This window comes from Helobdella robusta, assembly GCF_000326865.2.
Source record: "Helobdella robusta unplaced genomic scaffold HELROscaffold_60, whole genome shotgun sequence".
In the NCBI taxonomy this organism is placed as follows: Eukaryota; Metazoa; Annelida; class Clitellata; order Rhynchobdellida; family Glossiphoniidae; genus Helobdella; species Helobdella robusta.
In genome coordinates this window covers 743504-762581 of record NW_008705331.1, presented here as the reverse complement: position 1 = coordinate 762581, position 19078 = coordinate 743504, and the positions used below count along the sequence as shown (strand labels likewise).

Here is a 19078-nt window from a genome sequence, read left to right as displayed (position 1 = left end):
CATTTTATTGCCGCTGAAATATCGCTCGAATCAAAGATTTATTTGCAATATATTTTTAGTCTTTGTTTTGTTGGAGTGACTTAATTGTTGGGCTTCATGCCGTGGATAAAATTTTTCGTTCGTTCGTGGTTTTAATAGGAAATGGATGTAAGTGATGTTTAAAAATTTAATAGAATTAGAAATTTTTTAAAATAATTTTTAACCAAACTTAATAATAATGGTAATAATAATTACAAAAAATGCACCAGAAATCGTAGTAGTGCTAGGGTTTATAATTATAGCAGCGTGGTAGCCACAGCAGTAGTAGTAGTAGTAGCAGTGACAGCTGCAACATTAGTAGTATTAGTAAGAGCAGCAGCGGTAGTAGTAGCAGCAGTAACGACAAAGGCAATGAATGTGGTATGTATGCATGAACCGGGGCTGTACCAGGAATTTATTGTAGATGAGCACTTCTGATAAAACGCTACCATCTATAAACACGTACACATCAATAATAACCATCGTCACAACGTTTCGATACCTTCATGTGTGTGTGTGTGTTTTTGTGTATTTCTATGTGTTTCTGTGTTTCTTTATGTATTTCTGTATTTCTCATATGTGTTTCTTTGTTTCTCTATGTGTTTCTGTGTTTCTCTATGTGTTTCTGTATTTCTCACATGTGTTTCTTTGTTTCTCTATGTGTTTCTGTGTGTTTTTATATGTGTTTCTGTGTACTACTCGAGTGTATAAATTAAATTTTTGCGCGTGAAATGGTATTATAATTGTATTTTTGTATATAAAGGTGTGCTTGTTTTTTGGCTAGCTCGTGCATGTGCGTATTTCGGTAGATGAATGATTTTCAGAAGTTTGTTGGATTTTGTTGGAAAAAGAATACGATTTCAATTTATTTTTTGTGCTAATTCAGTGTTGACGTTCATATTACATCTATACCCACCATCAAAATAAAAGTAGCCATAAAATGAACAATTTTTTCAGAAGGTAAAACTAATAACCTCATATTTCAAAACCTAACACGGTTCGATGAGATAAAAAAAATGAAAAAATAATCATAGCGTTATCTTACGTTGCAAAAATTACTAACCATAAAATTCATTAAAAGTGAATTAGTAGCAGTAAAACGTGCGAACACTAACAACTATACCAGCTGCAATCACACCAGCTGCAACCACACCACTTACAGCCACACCAACCACACCACTTACAGCCACACTAACCACACCACTTACAGCCACACCAACCACACCACTTGCAGCCACACTAACCACACCACTTACAGCCACACCAACCACACCACTTGCAGCCACACTAACCACACCACTTACAGCCACACCAACCACACCACTTACAGCCACACCAATTACAGCCAAACCAACCACACCACGCCAACAACAGTAGCCACAACAACGGGCCGCAACGACATCAGCTTCTACGACATCAACAACGACAACAGAAGCAGGAAAAAATATTAAAAATCCTGAGTATGATGTTACGACTTTGTATGGGCTTGGAAATGCAAATGCTCCAGACATTACAAAATTATCACCCCACATATATATGTTAATGAGACCACACACTTATTGCAGCAACACATACTAACGATAGCTTTAACACGTACAAATGACCAATTTGCTTAACATTCTGTTTATTTAAACATAAGTACAAATATACACACACATACACATACATACACACATACATACATATATACATGCGTGCATACACACATACATATATACATACATACATACATTCTTACATACATACAAACAAGTTTGTTTTACGTGGGTCTATATATATATTTGTGTTTCAATAATTACAAACTACATTCTGATAAAAATGTAAAAGAGTTGATTACTAAATAATTTTTTATTTCATTTTTGGTTTTTTAGGATTTGTAATATAAATGTGAGTTTACATGGACTAAAATATTTAAAATATACTCTCATTTTTATAATTGTCAGTGGTAATCATTACAAAATACTTGAAAAATTGTAAAAAATTAACGACATACAAAAATATACAACAAAAAATACCTCGAAAAAAATTACCAGATTGATAACACACGCGACAATATCTGCGTTTGACGGTTTTATTTACTGAATATTTAAAAAAAAAACCTGCAAAAACATTTGAAGACTGGTGATATGCCAAAAAATACCGCAATACGCAACAAAGATGAAACAATACCGGTGGATGTTGTAAATATTCCGTCTCAATACCCGCCATAAACAGCAGAGAAATGGCATAAAACGGTTGTGTATGAAAATGGCAGAGAAGGAACTTTCATTTCTCCATTCCAGAGCAAAAACTTATTTATGTCTAAGCAAATTTCTGCCAATAGATGGATAGATAGATGTTTCTTTGTTTGTGTGTGTATGTGCGCGCGCGCGTGTGTGTGTATTTTTGCATATAAACATATATGTATTTAAGTCTAATTCTAAAATTAAAATCTATTCTACGTGCTTCTAAATACGTAAATACAACTTGACGGCTGAACGAAATTAAACGCTTTGAACATCATCACACATTAATAAAATCGAACATATAACACACACACACACACACATACAAATGTAAAAATATTAGCATAGATACAATAACAATTGATCTGTATGCAGACAGAACCGCCAGATAAACAATGTGATTCGCTTCAAAATTTTAGAAACTTCGAAATAAACTCCACAGAATTTTTGAAAGGGAAATATTTTTTCGCGGTTTTTTTTGCCTGAGCCGACTATATACATGTAGATTGCTAGATAAAAATGTTTTTTGTTGTTGTTCGGTTTGGATGTATTGGCTGGTGTTGTTGTTTTTGTTGTTGTTTGTTGTATTTGCTGGTGCTGTTGTTGTTGTTGTTTGGTTTGGATGTGTTGGCTGGTGTTGTTGTTTTTGTTGTTGTTTGTTGTATTTGCTGGTGCTGTTGTTGTTGTTGTTTGGTTTGGATGTGTTGGCTGGTGTTGTTGTTTTTGTTGTTGTTTGTTGTATTTGTTGGTGACGTTGTTGTTGTTTTGTTTGTTCACGATGTTGATTTTTCGCTTTTGTTGCTGTTCTGGTTCTTCTCAATGTTAATGTTTGTTGACATATTTCTTAAACTGTTGCTAATGACGGTGATGATGACGACGATGAGGATGATGATGACGACAAATACCATGAAGATAATAACGATGGATAATAATGACGACGAAGATGATGTCGCTGAAGACGATAATAATGATGATGACGTCAATATTAATGTAGAACTAGGGCTGAGGTTATATAAAATAAAACTTTTATTGCTGGTGGTGTTAAAGTTGTTGTTGTTGTTTATTGTTGTTTGTTCTTGTCGTAATGCTGTTGCCTGTCGTTGCAAAGACGGTAACACTCACCAAATTACACAAAAATGTTAAAACTTCCAATGTGAAATAAACGAAATTAATGAAACAAAACAAATAGAGCCATGTATACACCATCCACACCATCTACACACACACACACATACACACACACATACACACACACACTCACACACATACACATCAGAAACAAACTAAAACAAAAAAGTAATGAAATTAAAAGTAAAAGAAACTTGAAAAGCGCACGGGTTGTTGATCAAACTAAAACATTTTTTTGATCTGACGTCCAGTTCCAACTGACCTATGCTTGCCAGCCAACGAACTGTGGATATTTTCAACAGAAAAAATATGAATTTCTTTCTGGCGAATTTTTTTCCTGACAAATGTTTTTCAGACAAATATATGAAGGAAGAACTGTTATGAACTGCGTAATGTCACGTCATGTTATTTGATGTGATGTGTTGATGTTGTTGTTTTTGATGCTATTTGTGTTGTTTATTTAAAAAAAAAACAATTTTACATGATTATATTTTGAATATTTAAAAAAAAGTGTGAGATTTTTTTATTTTTCAAAATTTTCGCCGTTTTTTAAGTAAAAACTGAAACAAAACCATATAAAAAATTTCTAAAAAATTTGGCTAAGAAAGAAGGCAAATAAAACATACATATATTTTTACATGCATACATACATACATACATACATACATACATACATACATGCATACATACATACATACATACATACATACATGCATACATACATACATACATGCATGCATGCATACATACACGCATACATATATCAATACATACATACATAAATACATACAATATCGTTATTTGTCGAAAGACAGTTTCAAAAATAACTTTCAAGTCAGTAATTGATGAATTCAAGTTCTCCAAAATAAGATGTCAATGGTGTAAAACAAGAAAGCATACAAAACCAGGTTTTACGCTGTTGAGGCTGGTGCAAGAGGAACAGTGGGAGCGTTGATGTATGCACTTTTCAAAGAGTTGGGACTGTCAGGCAGAAAGCATACAGCATCCTTGAAGAAAGTTATTAGTAGCGCAGAGCAAGCATCGTTCTGTTGTGGCTGATTAGAAATAAAAAGGTGGTTCGGCTGAATTAGCAAGCCAGAGCTAATTGCAGCATACCGTTCGTTATAAATTTATTTGCAATGAAACCTTCGCGCCAATAAGAACGAAACACCACGCATATATACACCATATACACTTGCAAGCAAACAGCACATAGAGACTTTTAATTTTAGGACAGACTGCGTTTGAACCCGGCTAGCTCGCATTAGCTTACGTCTCGTGAAATCACGACGTTTACCGTACGAGCCAACTAGCCAAAAATATATCAACCCCATAAATTCAAAACCACAGCATATGGCAATCATAATGGAGATATAAAATTGCGGATACAGAACATTAATAATCTTTAGATATAATATTTCTGTAACACGTTTTTTGAGAACAATCTGGAAGAGTGATTTTTCATCTACCATCGCACACTTGGAGAACATACTCCGGTTATTTTGAAGTGCTCTCTCACCCTCTGTGACGTACGATCAACCATCAATATTGCATTGTAATAAAACATTTACAAGGCGAGCTCAATTTATCTTCACATTCTTTTTGCACCTTTAAAAAATAATAAAAATAATAATAAAATAATAACAGTAAAACCAATAATAATTATAATTTATGGACATGGAAAAACATTTATTTTTGTTTTCTATACCAAAAAACGCACTGGAACGATTGTTTTTCGAAAATATTTTAGTTCCTACCTATTTTTGTATACACACACACAAACGTACACACACACAAACATACACACACACACAAACATACACACACACACACACACACACAGTCATCTATACATTTTGAAGCCGAATAAGACACAACAACTTACACCCACAGAAATGATGGTATTAAAGACGACAGCCCAAAAACCAGTGACTAATTTTTTGTCTGTTTTGAATAAATCACAGTCTGCCTGCAACTTGTTTCACATCCATTATTCCGTAATAATTCAATTAAGAGAGATGGACTTCGAGATTTTCTTGAAATTCAAGAGCATGTTGAAAGAATCTCTTTTAAATTTCATTAATGGGAAAAGTTTAATAACCAAGAGCAAAAATGCGTACTTAAATATTGCACACACACATACACGCACGCACACACACAAGCACGCACGCACACTCACACACACACTTAATTATAACAAATTGACATGCTTTTAAAATAAAAACACTTATACACACCGACACACACACACACACACACATACATATACACATATATATATATATATATATATATATATATATATATATACAAGCAAAAAAGTAGGCCGATACACACACACACACACACACACGAACGAACGACTGACCAATGATGAATAAATCAAGACAGGCGAACATTCCTTATATAGGTGGACAGCTGAGAGTCATCAGTTTTATCAAACATTATGCGACTGCATTATTTTTTCATTTCATCCATTCATTTATTCGTTCGTTCGTCCGTTCGTTCATTCATTCATTCGTTCATTCATTCATTCATTCATTCATTAATTAATTCATTCATTCATTCATTTGTTCATTCATTCATTCAGTCAGTCATTCATTCATTCATTCATTCATTCATTCATTCATTCATTCATTCATTCATTCAGTCATTCATTCATTCATTCATTTATTTATTTATTTGTTATCTCGTTTATTTTTTCCATCAATCATTCATCCGTTCATTCCGTTCTTTAATACCCAAGACTTTCTTTTTTACAATTTAAGCATTCATTCATTCATTTCTTATCTCATTTTCTCATTTGTCTCTGAAAATTATTCAATTGTATTTTTTTATCTAGTTTCTTCACACACACACACACACACACCACACACACACACACACAAAACACACACACACTATCTCTCTTTCTTTATCGTGTTTTTTCTCTTTTTTCTCTCTCTTTCCCTCTCTCTTTCCCTCCCCCCCACTCCCTCTCTCTCTCTCTCTCTCTCTCTCTCTCTCTCTCTCTCTCTCTCTTCCATCCTCTATTTATACGATATACATGTTTATCTTGTTTGAATTCATCATATCGGCTCCCTTATGTGTTCATCCATTTCTTCTTCCCTTAATTTGTTCATTCATTCAATCATTCATTCGTTTATTTGTTTGTTTATTCATTCAATCATTCATTCGTTTATTTGTTTGTTCATTGACTCAATCATTCATACATTTGTTTGTTTATTCATTCGACTTGATTTGACTAATTCTCAACTTGATCATTTGTTCGTTTGCTATTTCATTCACCGGAAGATTACTTGTCCGTCCATCAAATATGACGTCACCGTATCGTCACACGAACACGCGCTGTTGGCTGAACCAAGCTGACGTAAATCACGTTACTCTCTACAACGATGATGTTGATGGTGACGATGACGACGATGATGAAGACGATGATGAAGACGATGATGAAGACGATGATGAAGACGATGATGAAGACGATGATGAAGACGATGATGAAGACGATGATGAAGACGATGATGAAGACGATGATGAAGACGATGATGAAGACGATGATGAAGACGATGATGAAGACGATGATGATGAAGAAACTCATAACATTTACTCTTTTTTTTATCTTCATATCTTTTGCTATTGTAACTGGGAATTAATTTTAGAATTTTTCACACAACCACATACACACAAGCAAACATACACACACAAACACACACACACAAAAACACATACACACAAACACACATACACAAACAAACGCTCATAAACACACACACACACAAACACAATTAATAACATCCTTTCAAAAACATTTTCATAACGCTTTGATTTGTCTTACGCCTTTAATGTCGTCTTTACAACGCATATAAAGTTGATAATATTAGTAATTGTTGTTGTTGTTTTTGTTGTTGTTGTTGGCACCATTGTTGCTGTTATTGTTATTTACTGATGTTACATTTGTGGTTGTTGATGTTGTTGTTGTAATTTTTTGTTATCAATGCAATTTTATTAATTTTATTATTAATTTTATTGTTTTGGTTTTTAGCTTAATTCTAACATCAAAGACCAATGATCTTTAAGATGCATTTTATTTAAGTCATTAATCATTTTAAAAGAAAAAAAACATTTTTTTGCAGAAAATGATTTTGGCAACAACGTCAACATCACCGCCAACAACAACAACAACAAAAACAATAACAATAACAATAACAACAACATCAACAACAACAACAACACTTCACTACCGGTACTGTTGTTTATACATGGTTCCTCATACGATTTCGGTACCGGCAACATGTTTGATGGAAGGATACTGGCCGCCTATGGGCTGGTCATCGTCGTCACCATCAATTATAGGCTGGGTGTCCTAGGTTGGTTGGTTGGTTGTTTGGTTGGTTGGTTGGTTGGTTGGTTGGTTGGTTGGTTGGTTGGTAGGTTGGTAGGTTGGTTGGTTGGTTGGTTGGTTGGTTGGTTTGTTGGTTGGTTGGTTGGTTGGTTGGTTGGTTGGTTGAATGGTTGGCTGTTTAAAATATTGGCCGAATAAACAAATGAATGATAAATGAAAGAGTGAAATGACTGAATAAGTGACTGATTGATTAATTGATTGATTAATGTAATAATTGAATGAACGATTGATTGAAAGAAAGAATGGCCAAACGATCAATCAATTGAATGTCTGGCAATTTGGATGATTAAACTATGGTCAAGATGATCGAATGAATAGATGAGGATAAGCAGACTGGAAAATAAAAATATAATGATCAACTATTGACAAATTAAGTTTGTCAAATAATTAACCTGCATACATCTATTCGTCCATTTATCCATCTATCCATCCATCCATCTATCTATCCATCAATCCATCCGTCCATCCATCCATCCATCCATCCATCCATCCATCCATCCATCCATCCATCCATCTATCCATCCATCCATCCATCCATCCATCCATTCATCCATCCACCCATCCATCCATCCATCCATCCATCTATCTATCCATCCATCCATCCATCCACCTATCCATCTATCTAACTATCAACCAAAGGTAATAACAACCCAAAAAAATCAATGTTATTGTAAATTGATCGATTGCATATTGCTTAGGGGGGGCATGGATATTTTTTTTATTTGTTTTTGAATTTTTTTTATCTTTTTATGTTGAAAATATCTGGCTATAAAAATGTTGAAATATTCGAAGAAATTGTCAAATGTTTTGTTGGTGATATAGTTTTTTTTGTTTGATATTTGCTTGAATCCTAATTCACTGCACTCCAAAAAAATGTTGGACGGTAGTTTTAACCTCTCTCTACCTGTCTTGTGTAGTTCTAACTTTAAAATTTTATCTCTAATTCCACTACTTTCATTTCTCCATTGAGTTTCAAAAATGACAATTTGGCAAAAACAATTTCAGGGAATTTTCCTCCTAAAATTTTTATCCAAGATAATATCTTGCCCTTTCTTTTCAGAAAAAGTTCATTATCAATCAAAAAATTTGATCTTTTAAGTTTGTATATTTAAACCCACATATATACGCAAATACAATGTACAAACACACACATGCACACACGTTTGCACACATACAGACAAACACACAGAAATACACACAAACACCCTTTGATTACATAGTCATCGTGCTTTCATTCTTTTACTTCCTCTCTAATGGGAATTGCATGCAGGCTAATGTATAACAACACAACACAACAACATCAAACGTTAGCATGCATAACAACAAACAAACAACAAACCAACAAAAATACACTAAATCGAAAACAAAAACAAGACATACGAAAAAAAGATACAAAACAAACCGAAAGTAAAATAGTTATGCCAAAAGCTATCATCAGTCGCTTGATAGCGATGAATTTTTTTTCCTGTTTCCTTGTTATAAAAAAAACGAAATAGAAAAAACAAAAATGTAGGAACAGCCTCAAATGTGTTACTTCGTTCAAAAAAATTATCATTACGGCCAGTGATTTATAGTCTGTCTGTCTGTCTGTCTGTGTTTGTATGGTTGTGTGTTTACATATACATTTGTATGTGTGCTTGAGTGGACGTTTAAGTGTGTGTGTGTGTGTTTGTGTTCATGTGTTTGAATATCGGTAGATGTATGTGTGTTTGTATCAGTATGTTTGCATATTTAGAAGTGCGTGTGGATGGAATGTATGTTATCGGGTCGAATGTTTTTATTTGAAAATTCCTAAAAATTAAAATATTTTTTCTTGGTCGATCACATTTTGTTATCATCATGAGAAAATATATCGGCATTGTTTAAGCATTGCATGCCATGAAAGGAAAAGAAAATTTTCAATGTCTGATAAACAATGGAAAATATTTTCTTATTACAAAAAATTTATTTATAATTAAGCAAAAGGAATAATTTCAAAACTCATGATATTGTTATGCCATTTTTATGTCATTTGATGTCAATTAATTGAAAGAATTAATTAAAGTCATGATAATTTTTCGTTTTGTGAGATCTATCCTGTGTGGCTAACGTAGCAATACTAAAAATACAATACCATACATACGTGCAACAATACCACAAATTTGTGGCCAAATAAAATATTGTATTGTATTGTTTTGTATTGTATTGTATCGTATCGTATTGTATCGTATCGTATCGTATTGTATTGTAAATACAATACTACACACAAATGCAACAGTACCAAAAATACCTCAGTTACAACAATACCACACGTACAATGCGATACGTATGCGTTTGATAACACACAGTAAGTGTGGATGGCTGGCCGACAAGCCAGTTTTCATTGAATCGCCAGGGGCAGCGCAGAAATCAAACCGGCAATAAATTCAAAGGAGCGTGTTTGAAATATGCTACGCTGGCTAAATTTCATATTGTTTGTTCTCTTTGTACGTGTGTTTGCGCGTTTGCTTGTATGCGTGTGCGTGTTTGTTTCTAACAACAGAGGCGATAACAACACCGTCAAAAGCAACAAAAGCATCTTAAACTGCGAAAATAATAAAAACATGCTCGTAAGTGGGCAACAATGGAAATGTTTGATAATGTCTACTTTTCGCTAAAATCTTGTTAACCCGAGCCAAGTGTCTGTGTACGTGTGTGTGCGTGTGTCTGTGTGTGTCTGTGTGTGCAGTGACCTACATTGATAATGTAAGCATAAGCATGACCCATATAAACTGGATACAATCCAACAGGGTTCAGTTACTCGATCGATGTGTCACGTGCTCTGCCTTTGTTTACATTCCCATCACGTGCTTCCGTTATGAGGGTGCGTCTGACGATAAATTTCTTTGGCGAAATGACAAAAAAGTTTTTAACACAACCAAAGAATAAAAATTTTAGAGGTGTTAGAAGGAAAAAAAAATTAGAAAAAAAAGGTTTGAATTTTTTAGCGGCTGTGAGTAAATCAAATTAATTGTTTAAAAATTCATTTGTCGAGGCAATTTTAAAAAGAGAAATTGCTTGCTTTCAAGAAGTATTTTTAAGACAAAAATGCAAGCTTTTCTTCTAGAATTTGAATTTTTTTCTAAGAATGTCTGAATCTAAGAATGTTTGATTGGAAAATTTTGTTTTTCATCATTTCGTTTCATGAAATATTCAACTTTTATATAAGATATTTTTCAAAATATTTTTTAATTAATTTTGTTCCAAATTAAACATCTGTTTAAAAGAGGGTCAAACATTTTATTATTTTACGCTTCTAATTATTTAACCTGGCTTAAACTTTGGTTATTGATAATTAAAACAAACTTTATTTAGAAGTAAGAAAATTATTGAAAGAAAATTTTGTTGCGTTTCAACCTGAGCTTAAAATTTATTCGAAAGAAAAAATGTTTTAGAAAATAGAGGTGATGATGAAACACTTGTAACTGCATTTGAATCATACTCTGCTATTAATGACAAAAATAAGTTTTTGGTCGCACCAATTTTTTATGAAATTTTAAACAATGGTGTCTATCGGTTTAAGTGGTTGTTTGATTATTATCTTTAGATCTATTTCAAAACAATTACCATTTAATAGAAATAAATTTAAAAATAAAACAAACACATCCCTCAACCAACACAAATTGTTCATGTAAATCTAGACGTAAATGTGCATGGAACCTAAACATTTCAGACGTTTTTTTTACAAAACTCCACCCACACGCCCGTGCAGTTCACGCGCTTAGAGACAAACGCACGCACGCACACACGCACACAAACACGCACACGTAGTGCGGTTTTCATAACGGATGGAAGCGCTCATAGCCCGATGAATTTTTAAATATCAAACCAACGATTGGAACACTACTCTGTTTTTGCTTTTCCATTCTATTTGTTTTTTTGTTGTTTTTTTTCTAAACTGAATGTGAAGTGATGGCGTTTGATGTTTCAATTTGAAGTTAAATATGGAGGTTGTAAATAAGAATTCATGAAAGATTTAACTTATTTTATGTCTTGTGATGTGTTTTGTCAGGTTTTTGGCTGATTCTGCCGTCAGTGATTGATTTTGACTTTGTTGCATTTTAAAAATTGTTTTGTGACAGTAGCATTTGTAATTTTTGTCTCTTCTGATCATTGTGCCTAGGCGATAGTATTGTTGATCTTTGTAATAACTAAACAATTTATGACACACACACACACAAACAAACAAACAAATAAACACACACAGACACGCTCAAATATACACAGACTTACACACACACACACACAAATAACTGAAAATGAAAAATAAGTGCAACCTCCTCAATGAAATGGAAACAAATGATACTACGACATGAGCACAAATGAAGAATTGTAGCAAACAACTCTCCACTGCCTGCCTAGGTCACTCCAACGCAACTGGTCTTACGTGTCCTCTTCATTCTTTGGGTTATCTGGACGTCTGTTTCTTTTTTTTCACTATCTCTTTCCTTCTTTTTCTCTCTCTCTCTCTTTCTCTCTATCTCTCTCTCGGGTCTTTTCTCAATTTTCCGGGCAACTTTCTTGCGTTTGTGACAAACTAGCGAAGCCAGGCAGAAAATGTTTTCGATGGATCGCATGAATATTTATGTCTGTCCACTCTTTTGATAACGAAAAGTTATGTGACCGAAGTATGCTTGTGGCAAAAGATTGATTCACTAGGTCAAGGTCAAGTATTTTGTTAAGTTGTACAACTTGTTCCTTTGGAAAGTATTCGTATTTGAGAGAAATAAATAACATTAAACTAAATTTAAACGTCATAAAGAACGATGAACAACAACAAAAGTTGTAGATGAACGAGAAACCAATTACCAATCGTTATAAACATCTCTATCAATGAGAATCGTACTGACACATCTGAAGTACAGCACATGGAAATTTAAAAAGTAACGAAAAAAAATATTGCAGACAAGAGATTTTTTAAACTAGAAAAAAAATTAACCGAAAAGTTTGAAAATTTGCAATAAACAATACAAAAAATTGTGAAAACGTACAAACTACTGCAAAAAAAACAAACATAAACAGACAAACAAACAAAAAAACACAGAAAAACAAAGAAAATAATATTGGCTATTTTATTAAACACGTCAGTCCAGTGCAGGCTTTTACAATTCCCTTGTTTGTCGGTGCAGCCAAAGTATGTAACAAGTTTGCGCCCATGAATATGTGCTATACATACCACACACACACACACACACACACACACACTTCACATACACACACTCTCTTCACATACACACACAAATCCAGATACACACATAAACACAGACCTCACACCCCCAGCCGCACATACACACAGGATGTATGCCTAATTACACACACAAACACAGACACAACACACCTATATGTAAATTTCCATTTCTATCACGCACATATACACAAACACTTCTACAAATCTCACGCACACACACACACAAACACACACACAAAGTATCCAAACGTAAAGAATGAAACCTGTGTAGTACATATTCATTCAGAAAAATGGGATGGATGGTTTTATGATGAAATATTGCTTAGCTAACGTTCAATTCAAATAATAATAATAGTAATAATAATAATAATAATATTTATAATAATATTGTAATTACTACTTCCTATTTTTCATTAAACTATCGCAAATAATTGTTATTACAAATGTTGGCAGATTGATTAAAAATTTGATAATTTAGTTTGTCCGGTATTGAGTTTTTATTTTCAAATGTTAACCACACAATCTTTCTCTCTCTCTCTCACACACACACACAAACACACTCAAATAATAATATTATTATCATTTTTTATTATAATTTATTAATATTTTTATTATTGGATAATAGATAATAACCTTGTGTATAAATAACCTTGCTAGCTTCTTTCATAAGCGTGTTGACAGCGTTTTTGTACATCTTGCCACTTGTTTGTTTGTGTGCGTGTGTGCTTGTTCGTTTGTGTTTGTGTGCATATTTGTTTGCATGAGAACGTGTGTGTGTGGATATGAAAGTATGTGTGTGCGCGTGTGTACGTGTGTTTGTGTGTGTGTGTGTTTGTGTTGGAGGCGTGTAAGTGTGTGTGTGGGAACGCATAAGTGTGTATGTGTGTTTGTGTGCGTGTGTTTGTGTGTGTGTGTGTTTGTGTGTGCGTTTGTATTGTTCACGTGCAACCGGCCATTTTAGAAAGTCCGATAAAATAAATAATAAAGGAGTTTTATGAACGTGTTTATAGGTCGGTGATTCATACATAGCCGGTTATATGCATTAAGTTCTCCTCATGTATGTTCGTGTACGTGTTTTTATATTCGTCTACGTTTGTCTTTGTATGTTTAAGTCTGCTTGTGTGGGTACGCTTGTTTACTCTGGTGCTTGTTTGTTTGTGTTTGTTTGTATATTTTAGTGTTTGTCTAAATTGTGTGGTTTTATATGTGCATTTGTACATTTTGTTTGTTTGTATGTTTTTGTATATGTATGTTAGTATTTGTTTGTTTCAAGTCTGTAATTTTTGTGTTTGTATTTAAGTATGATTTGAATATTTTGAAGCATATTGGAGGATGTTAAATTTAGAGTGATGAATTTTTGAAAGCTTTCGCCATGGAAGATTTTAATCCAAGTTCTGTCGTCTTTGTTATGATATCTATGTTTTTATGTATGTTTATGCATCTATGTTTATATTTTTGTTTGCCTGTATCTATGTTCGTGTATATGTTTGTATGATATGTTTTTTGTATATATTTTTATACAATCAAACATGTGTGTTTGTATGTTTGCTTATGCTATTTTTATAGACTTATTTCTGTTCATGAACGAGTGTATGTTTTAATGATGATGTTTATGTATTTATTGTATGTATGTATATGTGTGTGTGTATGTGTATGTATGTGTGTGTGTGTGTTTGCATACATGTTTGGTTTGTATGTTTGTATGTTTGTTGGAAACAATTTTGATGCTGGATGTTTGAAAAGTGGATTATCGTATTAAGGCACCATGCAATGAGGCAATCAATTAATGTACTTCAATTATATTTAACTAATTGCTTCCCATCTTTTTTCGTTGTTTTTGCGATTATGACAAAATTACAACAACAACAACAACAACAAAAAATAATAATAATAATAATTAATATTATTATAACTATATTTGGTAATATTGTTAATAAAAAATTTGTAAAATCATAATATATAATGAAAACCCTACTAGAATATATAAATATTATTCTTATTTTTATTTTACCATCATAATTATTGCAATTATATTTATAATTATGGTGATAATAATAACTATTATTATTTTAATTATATTTAATATTATTCTCCTTCAGAAGTTATCAGCCTTTTATCCTTATCGGGCTGTCTTCAATTCGAGTAATGAGAAATTTTTTTATACTGATATTTCAAAAAGACGTTTTTTTAATTAAGCTACTAACGATGAATATAATGATGATGATGATGATGACGACGACGACGATGATGATGATGATAATGATGATGATGATGAGGATGACAATGGTAATTTTACACATCCACATACACATATAAAGATATACACACGCACGTATATAAACATACACACACAGCAACACACACACACACTCACACACGCACACTCATATTATGTTGCGATATCAAAAAACCATGACGAAACATTTTCCTCAAAATTTTTTCCTTTCAAAAGCATCTTTAAAATTTCTAATGACGGTCCGGGATTTCAATTTACAAAAAAAAATCATACATACAAACATAGATACAAACATGCAAACATATATACATACAAACAAGCAAACATAATTACATTTATTCAGGCATACATCCATACATTCGTTACGAAGTATTAGTTTAAACTTACAATGTTATTACAAACTACTATACACACACGAACGCGCGCTCGCACACATACACACGCACATAAACAAACACACACATATACATAAACACACAAACATTCAATTATTCAAACATAAATTGAATGAACACACAAAATAAACACACGTGCACCATACATACACGTAACACATAAGTATTGTATAATTTGGCTTATGTCACAACATGTGTTCGAACTTGATGGGATTGAAACAATTTGTGATAAAACTGCATTGCTAAAGAAGGCAAGCAATCCTACCGTCTCAGCCATTCCTATACTCGTCAATTATAAACTGAAAATAAAAATACCTGAAAATAAAAGTTGTAATAAATATTAAATACTGCACCAAATATGAATATTAAAATATAAAGACGTATTAAAGAATGTACCGAGCGCGAGTGTTACAGCAGACGTTAGTTAAGTACTGACTGACACATGTGTTTGCATGTACAAGCTGCTTTCAAATCTGCGGTGATAGCGATTTGAAGCCGAGAGCTGTGGCCTTGAATCTCACTTTATTGCTCATTTGAGCTTTCCTACATCAGCTGCTTCGTGTGTGAGATTGTTTATGACGTGGTTGTTCTGCCTGGCTCCCGTCAACAAATTACAATTGAGAGAGATATATGCAAATTAAAAATTCTACCGGTTGTATGGGCGTCGTTCGTTTGTTTGTTTGGGTGTTTGTTTGTGTTTTTTGTGTGTGTCTGTGTGTGTGTATGTGTGAGGGGGTAAGAGAGTATGTGTATGTGTGTGTATGTGAGTATATATATGTGTGTGTGTGTACAGGTGTTTGTATATGATTGTATGACTTCTGATAGACGCAAATTCAGAATGAACAGTAACTTATATATCTATCCTATGACGGAGTTCTGAGTCGTTTTGAATTTCAGCGTCTGGATGGATGAGTCGTAGCAATAAAGAAAATTTTGAGGAAAAATTTCTTTGAAAAAGATTTTAAACGCCTGGGCGAGCGTGCGCATAATTGCATTCGTATCTAAAAATGAATTGAAGAGGAACTTTTATGTGTGTGTGTGTGTGTGTGAAAGTGTGTTTGTATGTGTGTGTAAGTACTTGCGCGTGTGTGTATGTGTGTATGTGTGTGTGCTTGTGTGTGTGCTTGCGTGTGTGTGTGTGTGTGTGTTTGTATGTGTGTGTTTGTATGTGTATGTGCTTGCGTGTGTGTGTTTGTATGTGTGTGTGCTTGCGTGTGTATGCGTGTGCGTGTGTGTGTGTGTAATAATTATATATGTATAGATAGAGTATGTGAGTTTGATTGTAATGGGCATAATAGGCACGTGATTGCGTGTGTAATGAATTTATTTGCATGTTTGTTATTGTTCGTGTCCGTATCTTTGGCTCTGTGTAAATATTTGTGTCTCTAGTCTCATCCATATACCAGGTTTTGATGATTAATGTTCGTTAGAGATTTGAATGATAAATGAGAGATGAGAGTTATCAACAGCTACAGCGAGAAAATGGGAAACAACAAAAGATAATAAAAATTGCATCAACTACAACATCAATTGCATCAACTAAAACATTAATTACGTTAGCTACAACAATTACATCAGCTACAACAACAAGTGCATCAACTACAACAACAATTACATCAACTACAACAGCAATTAAATCAGCTACAACAATTACAACAGCAATTAAATCAGCTACAACATTTAAATCAACTATAACACTAATATAAACACATCAACAACAACAACCACAACAACAAAATAGGAACCACAACAACCAATCAATGTTCATACAAACGCTGGCAAATTTGCATTCAAGAATAAAGCGAAAAATAATTTACATAAAAAATGATCAGTGAGAAAATAACAAATGAAAAAAATTCTACATAAAATCAACCCCATCATCTTTGTCATCATCACAATCAACAACATAGACAAAAACAACAACATTAACAACAACACGACAACAAAAACAACAACAACAACATAGACAACTGCAACAATAATAAATTTATAAACAACAACAGCAACACCAAAACAACATAAATAACAACGATAACAACAACATAGACAACAACAACAACATAGACAACAGCAACAACAAACAACAACAACAACATGACAGGCTTCTTAAGCACTACGGACAGCGATGCTTCAGGCAACTACGCCCTCTTGGATCAAGTGGCAGCCCTCCAGTGGATACAGGCCAACATTAAAGTTGGTTTTGTTGTTGCCGTCGTTGTTGTTTATGACGTCACTGATGACGTCATTGTTGTCAGCTGTTGTTGTTTGTTAAACTTCCGTAGTTGTTTGTTGTTGCTGCTGTTCGTTACATTTCAAATTTTAGCAAGAAATCAGAAACTCATAAAATTTTAGCGCGGAATAAATTATTTGTAGAATTTTGGCGGAAATCCTAACGGTGTGACCATTATGGGTCAAGGACATGGGGCTGCAATGGCCAATATGCTAATGATGTCACCGATTACGAGGGGTCTGTTGATGTTGTTGATGTTGATGATGATATTGATGTTGTTGATGTTGATGTTGTTGATGATGTTGTTGATGTTTTTGATGATGTTGATGTTGATGATGCTGATGTTGTTGGTGTTGCTGATGTTGTTGTTGATGATGTTGTTGATGTTGATGTTGTTGATGTTAGTGATGATGTTGTTGCTGTTGAGGATGAAGATATTATTATTAAAAATGATGAAAATGGAACTGTTCAACCGCTTTGTAATAACGGTTTTAAAAGTCAAAACTAAAACATCATTACACAGTAAATAATAATTTTAAATAAATAAATAAAATTATATTCAAATATTAAAAAAAAAATTTTTAAATTTTTTATTTTAAATTTTTTAAATTTTAAATTTAAAAATTTTAAATTCAAATAAAATTATTCTCTCTTTCATAAATTTAAGGATCCAACTTATTCCAAAGAGTCATTCTGCTAAGTGGCTCAGCGTTCAGTGTATGGGCAATTGACAAGTATAACTTTAATTATAATATTTTCCACAATAATAATAATAATAATAATTATTAAAAATAATTAATAATAATAATAATAAATATTGTTGTTGTTATTATTATTACCATCGTTATCAGGAATCCATTGAGATCGACTTTGATAGTTTCAGAAGCGGTCAACTGTTCAGAGCATTGGTCAAACAGCAGAAAACTTATCAATTGTCTCAAGAAGGTTTGGTCATTTTTTTGGTCGGAAATGACTATTAATATTAAAGTTTGTTCATTTTTTTACAATTAATTTGTTTTTGTTTATGTTTTGTTTTGTGAAAAATGATTTCTATGTCAAAATTTTTCAATGTACTATTTACAGAACATAAAAACTTTCGAAAAAATTTCCATTTTTTTGCCCATAAAATTAATCTACGGTTTGTTTGTATTGTATGTTTAACTGAAAAATTGCGAAAAATAAATACATTTTTTTTTATTCAAGTGCATAAAAAATTGAGAAATTTATTTTAAATTTGA

At 32.9% G+C, this 19078-nt stretch overlaps 2 protein-coding genes across 2 annotated transcripts; one reads left to right on the top strand and one right to left on the bottom strand.

Moving 5' to 3' along the window:
• Window positions 1–1103: 1103 nt before the first annotated feature.
• On the bottom strand, window positions 1104–1529 carry HELRODRAFT_180299 (hypothetical protein; the record flags this gene model as incomplete). The annotated part of the gene is made up of 1 exon (XM_009029610.1): window positions 1104–1529. The coding sequence occupies one exon, from the start codon at window positions 1527–1529 to the stop codon at window positions 1104–1106; it is 426 nt and encodes a 141-aa protein (XP_009027858.1).
• Window positions 1530–7605: 6076 nt separating this feature from the next.
• On the top strand, window positions 7606–18569 carry HELRODRAFT_123655 (hypothetical protein; the record flags this gene model as incomplete). Its single annotated transcript, XM_009029609.1, has 4 exons — window positions 7606–7750; window positions 17712–17803; window positions 17984–18077; window positions 18508–18569. Coding segments are annotated over 4 exons (393 nt in total), but the record flags the coding sequence as incomplete, so codon positions are not given.
• Window positions 18570–19078: the final 509 nt, after the last annotated feature.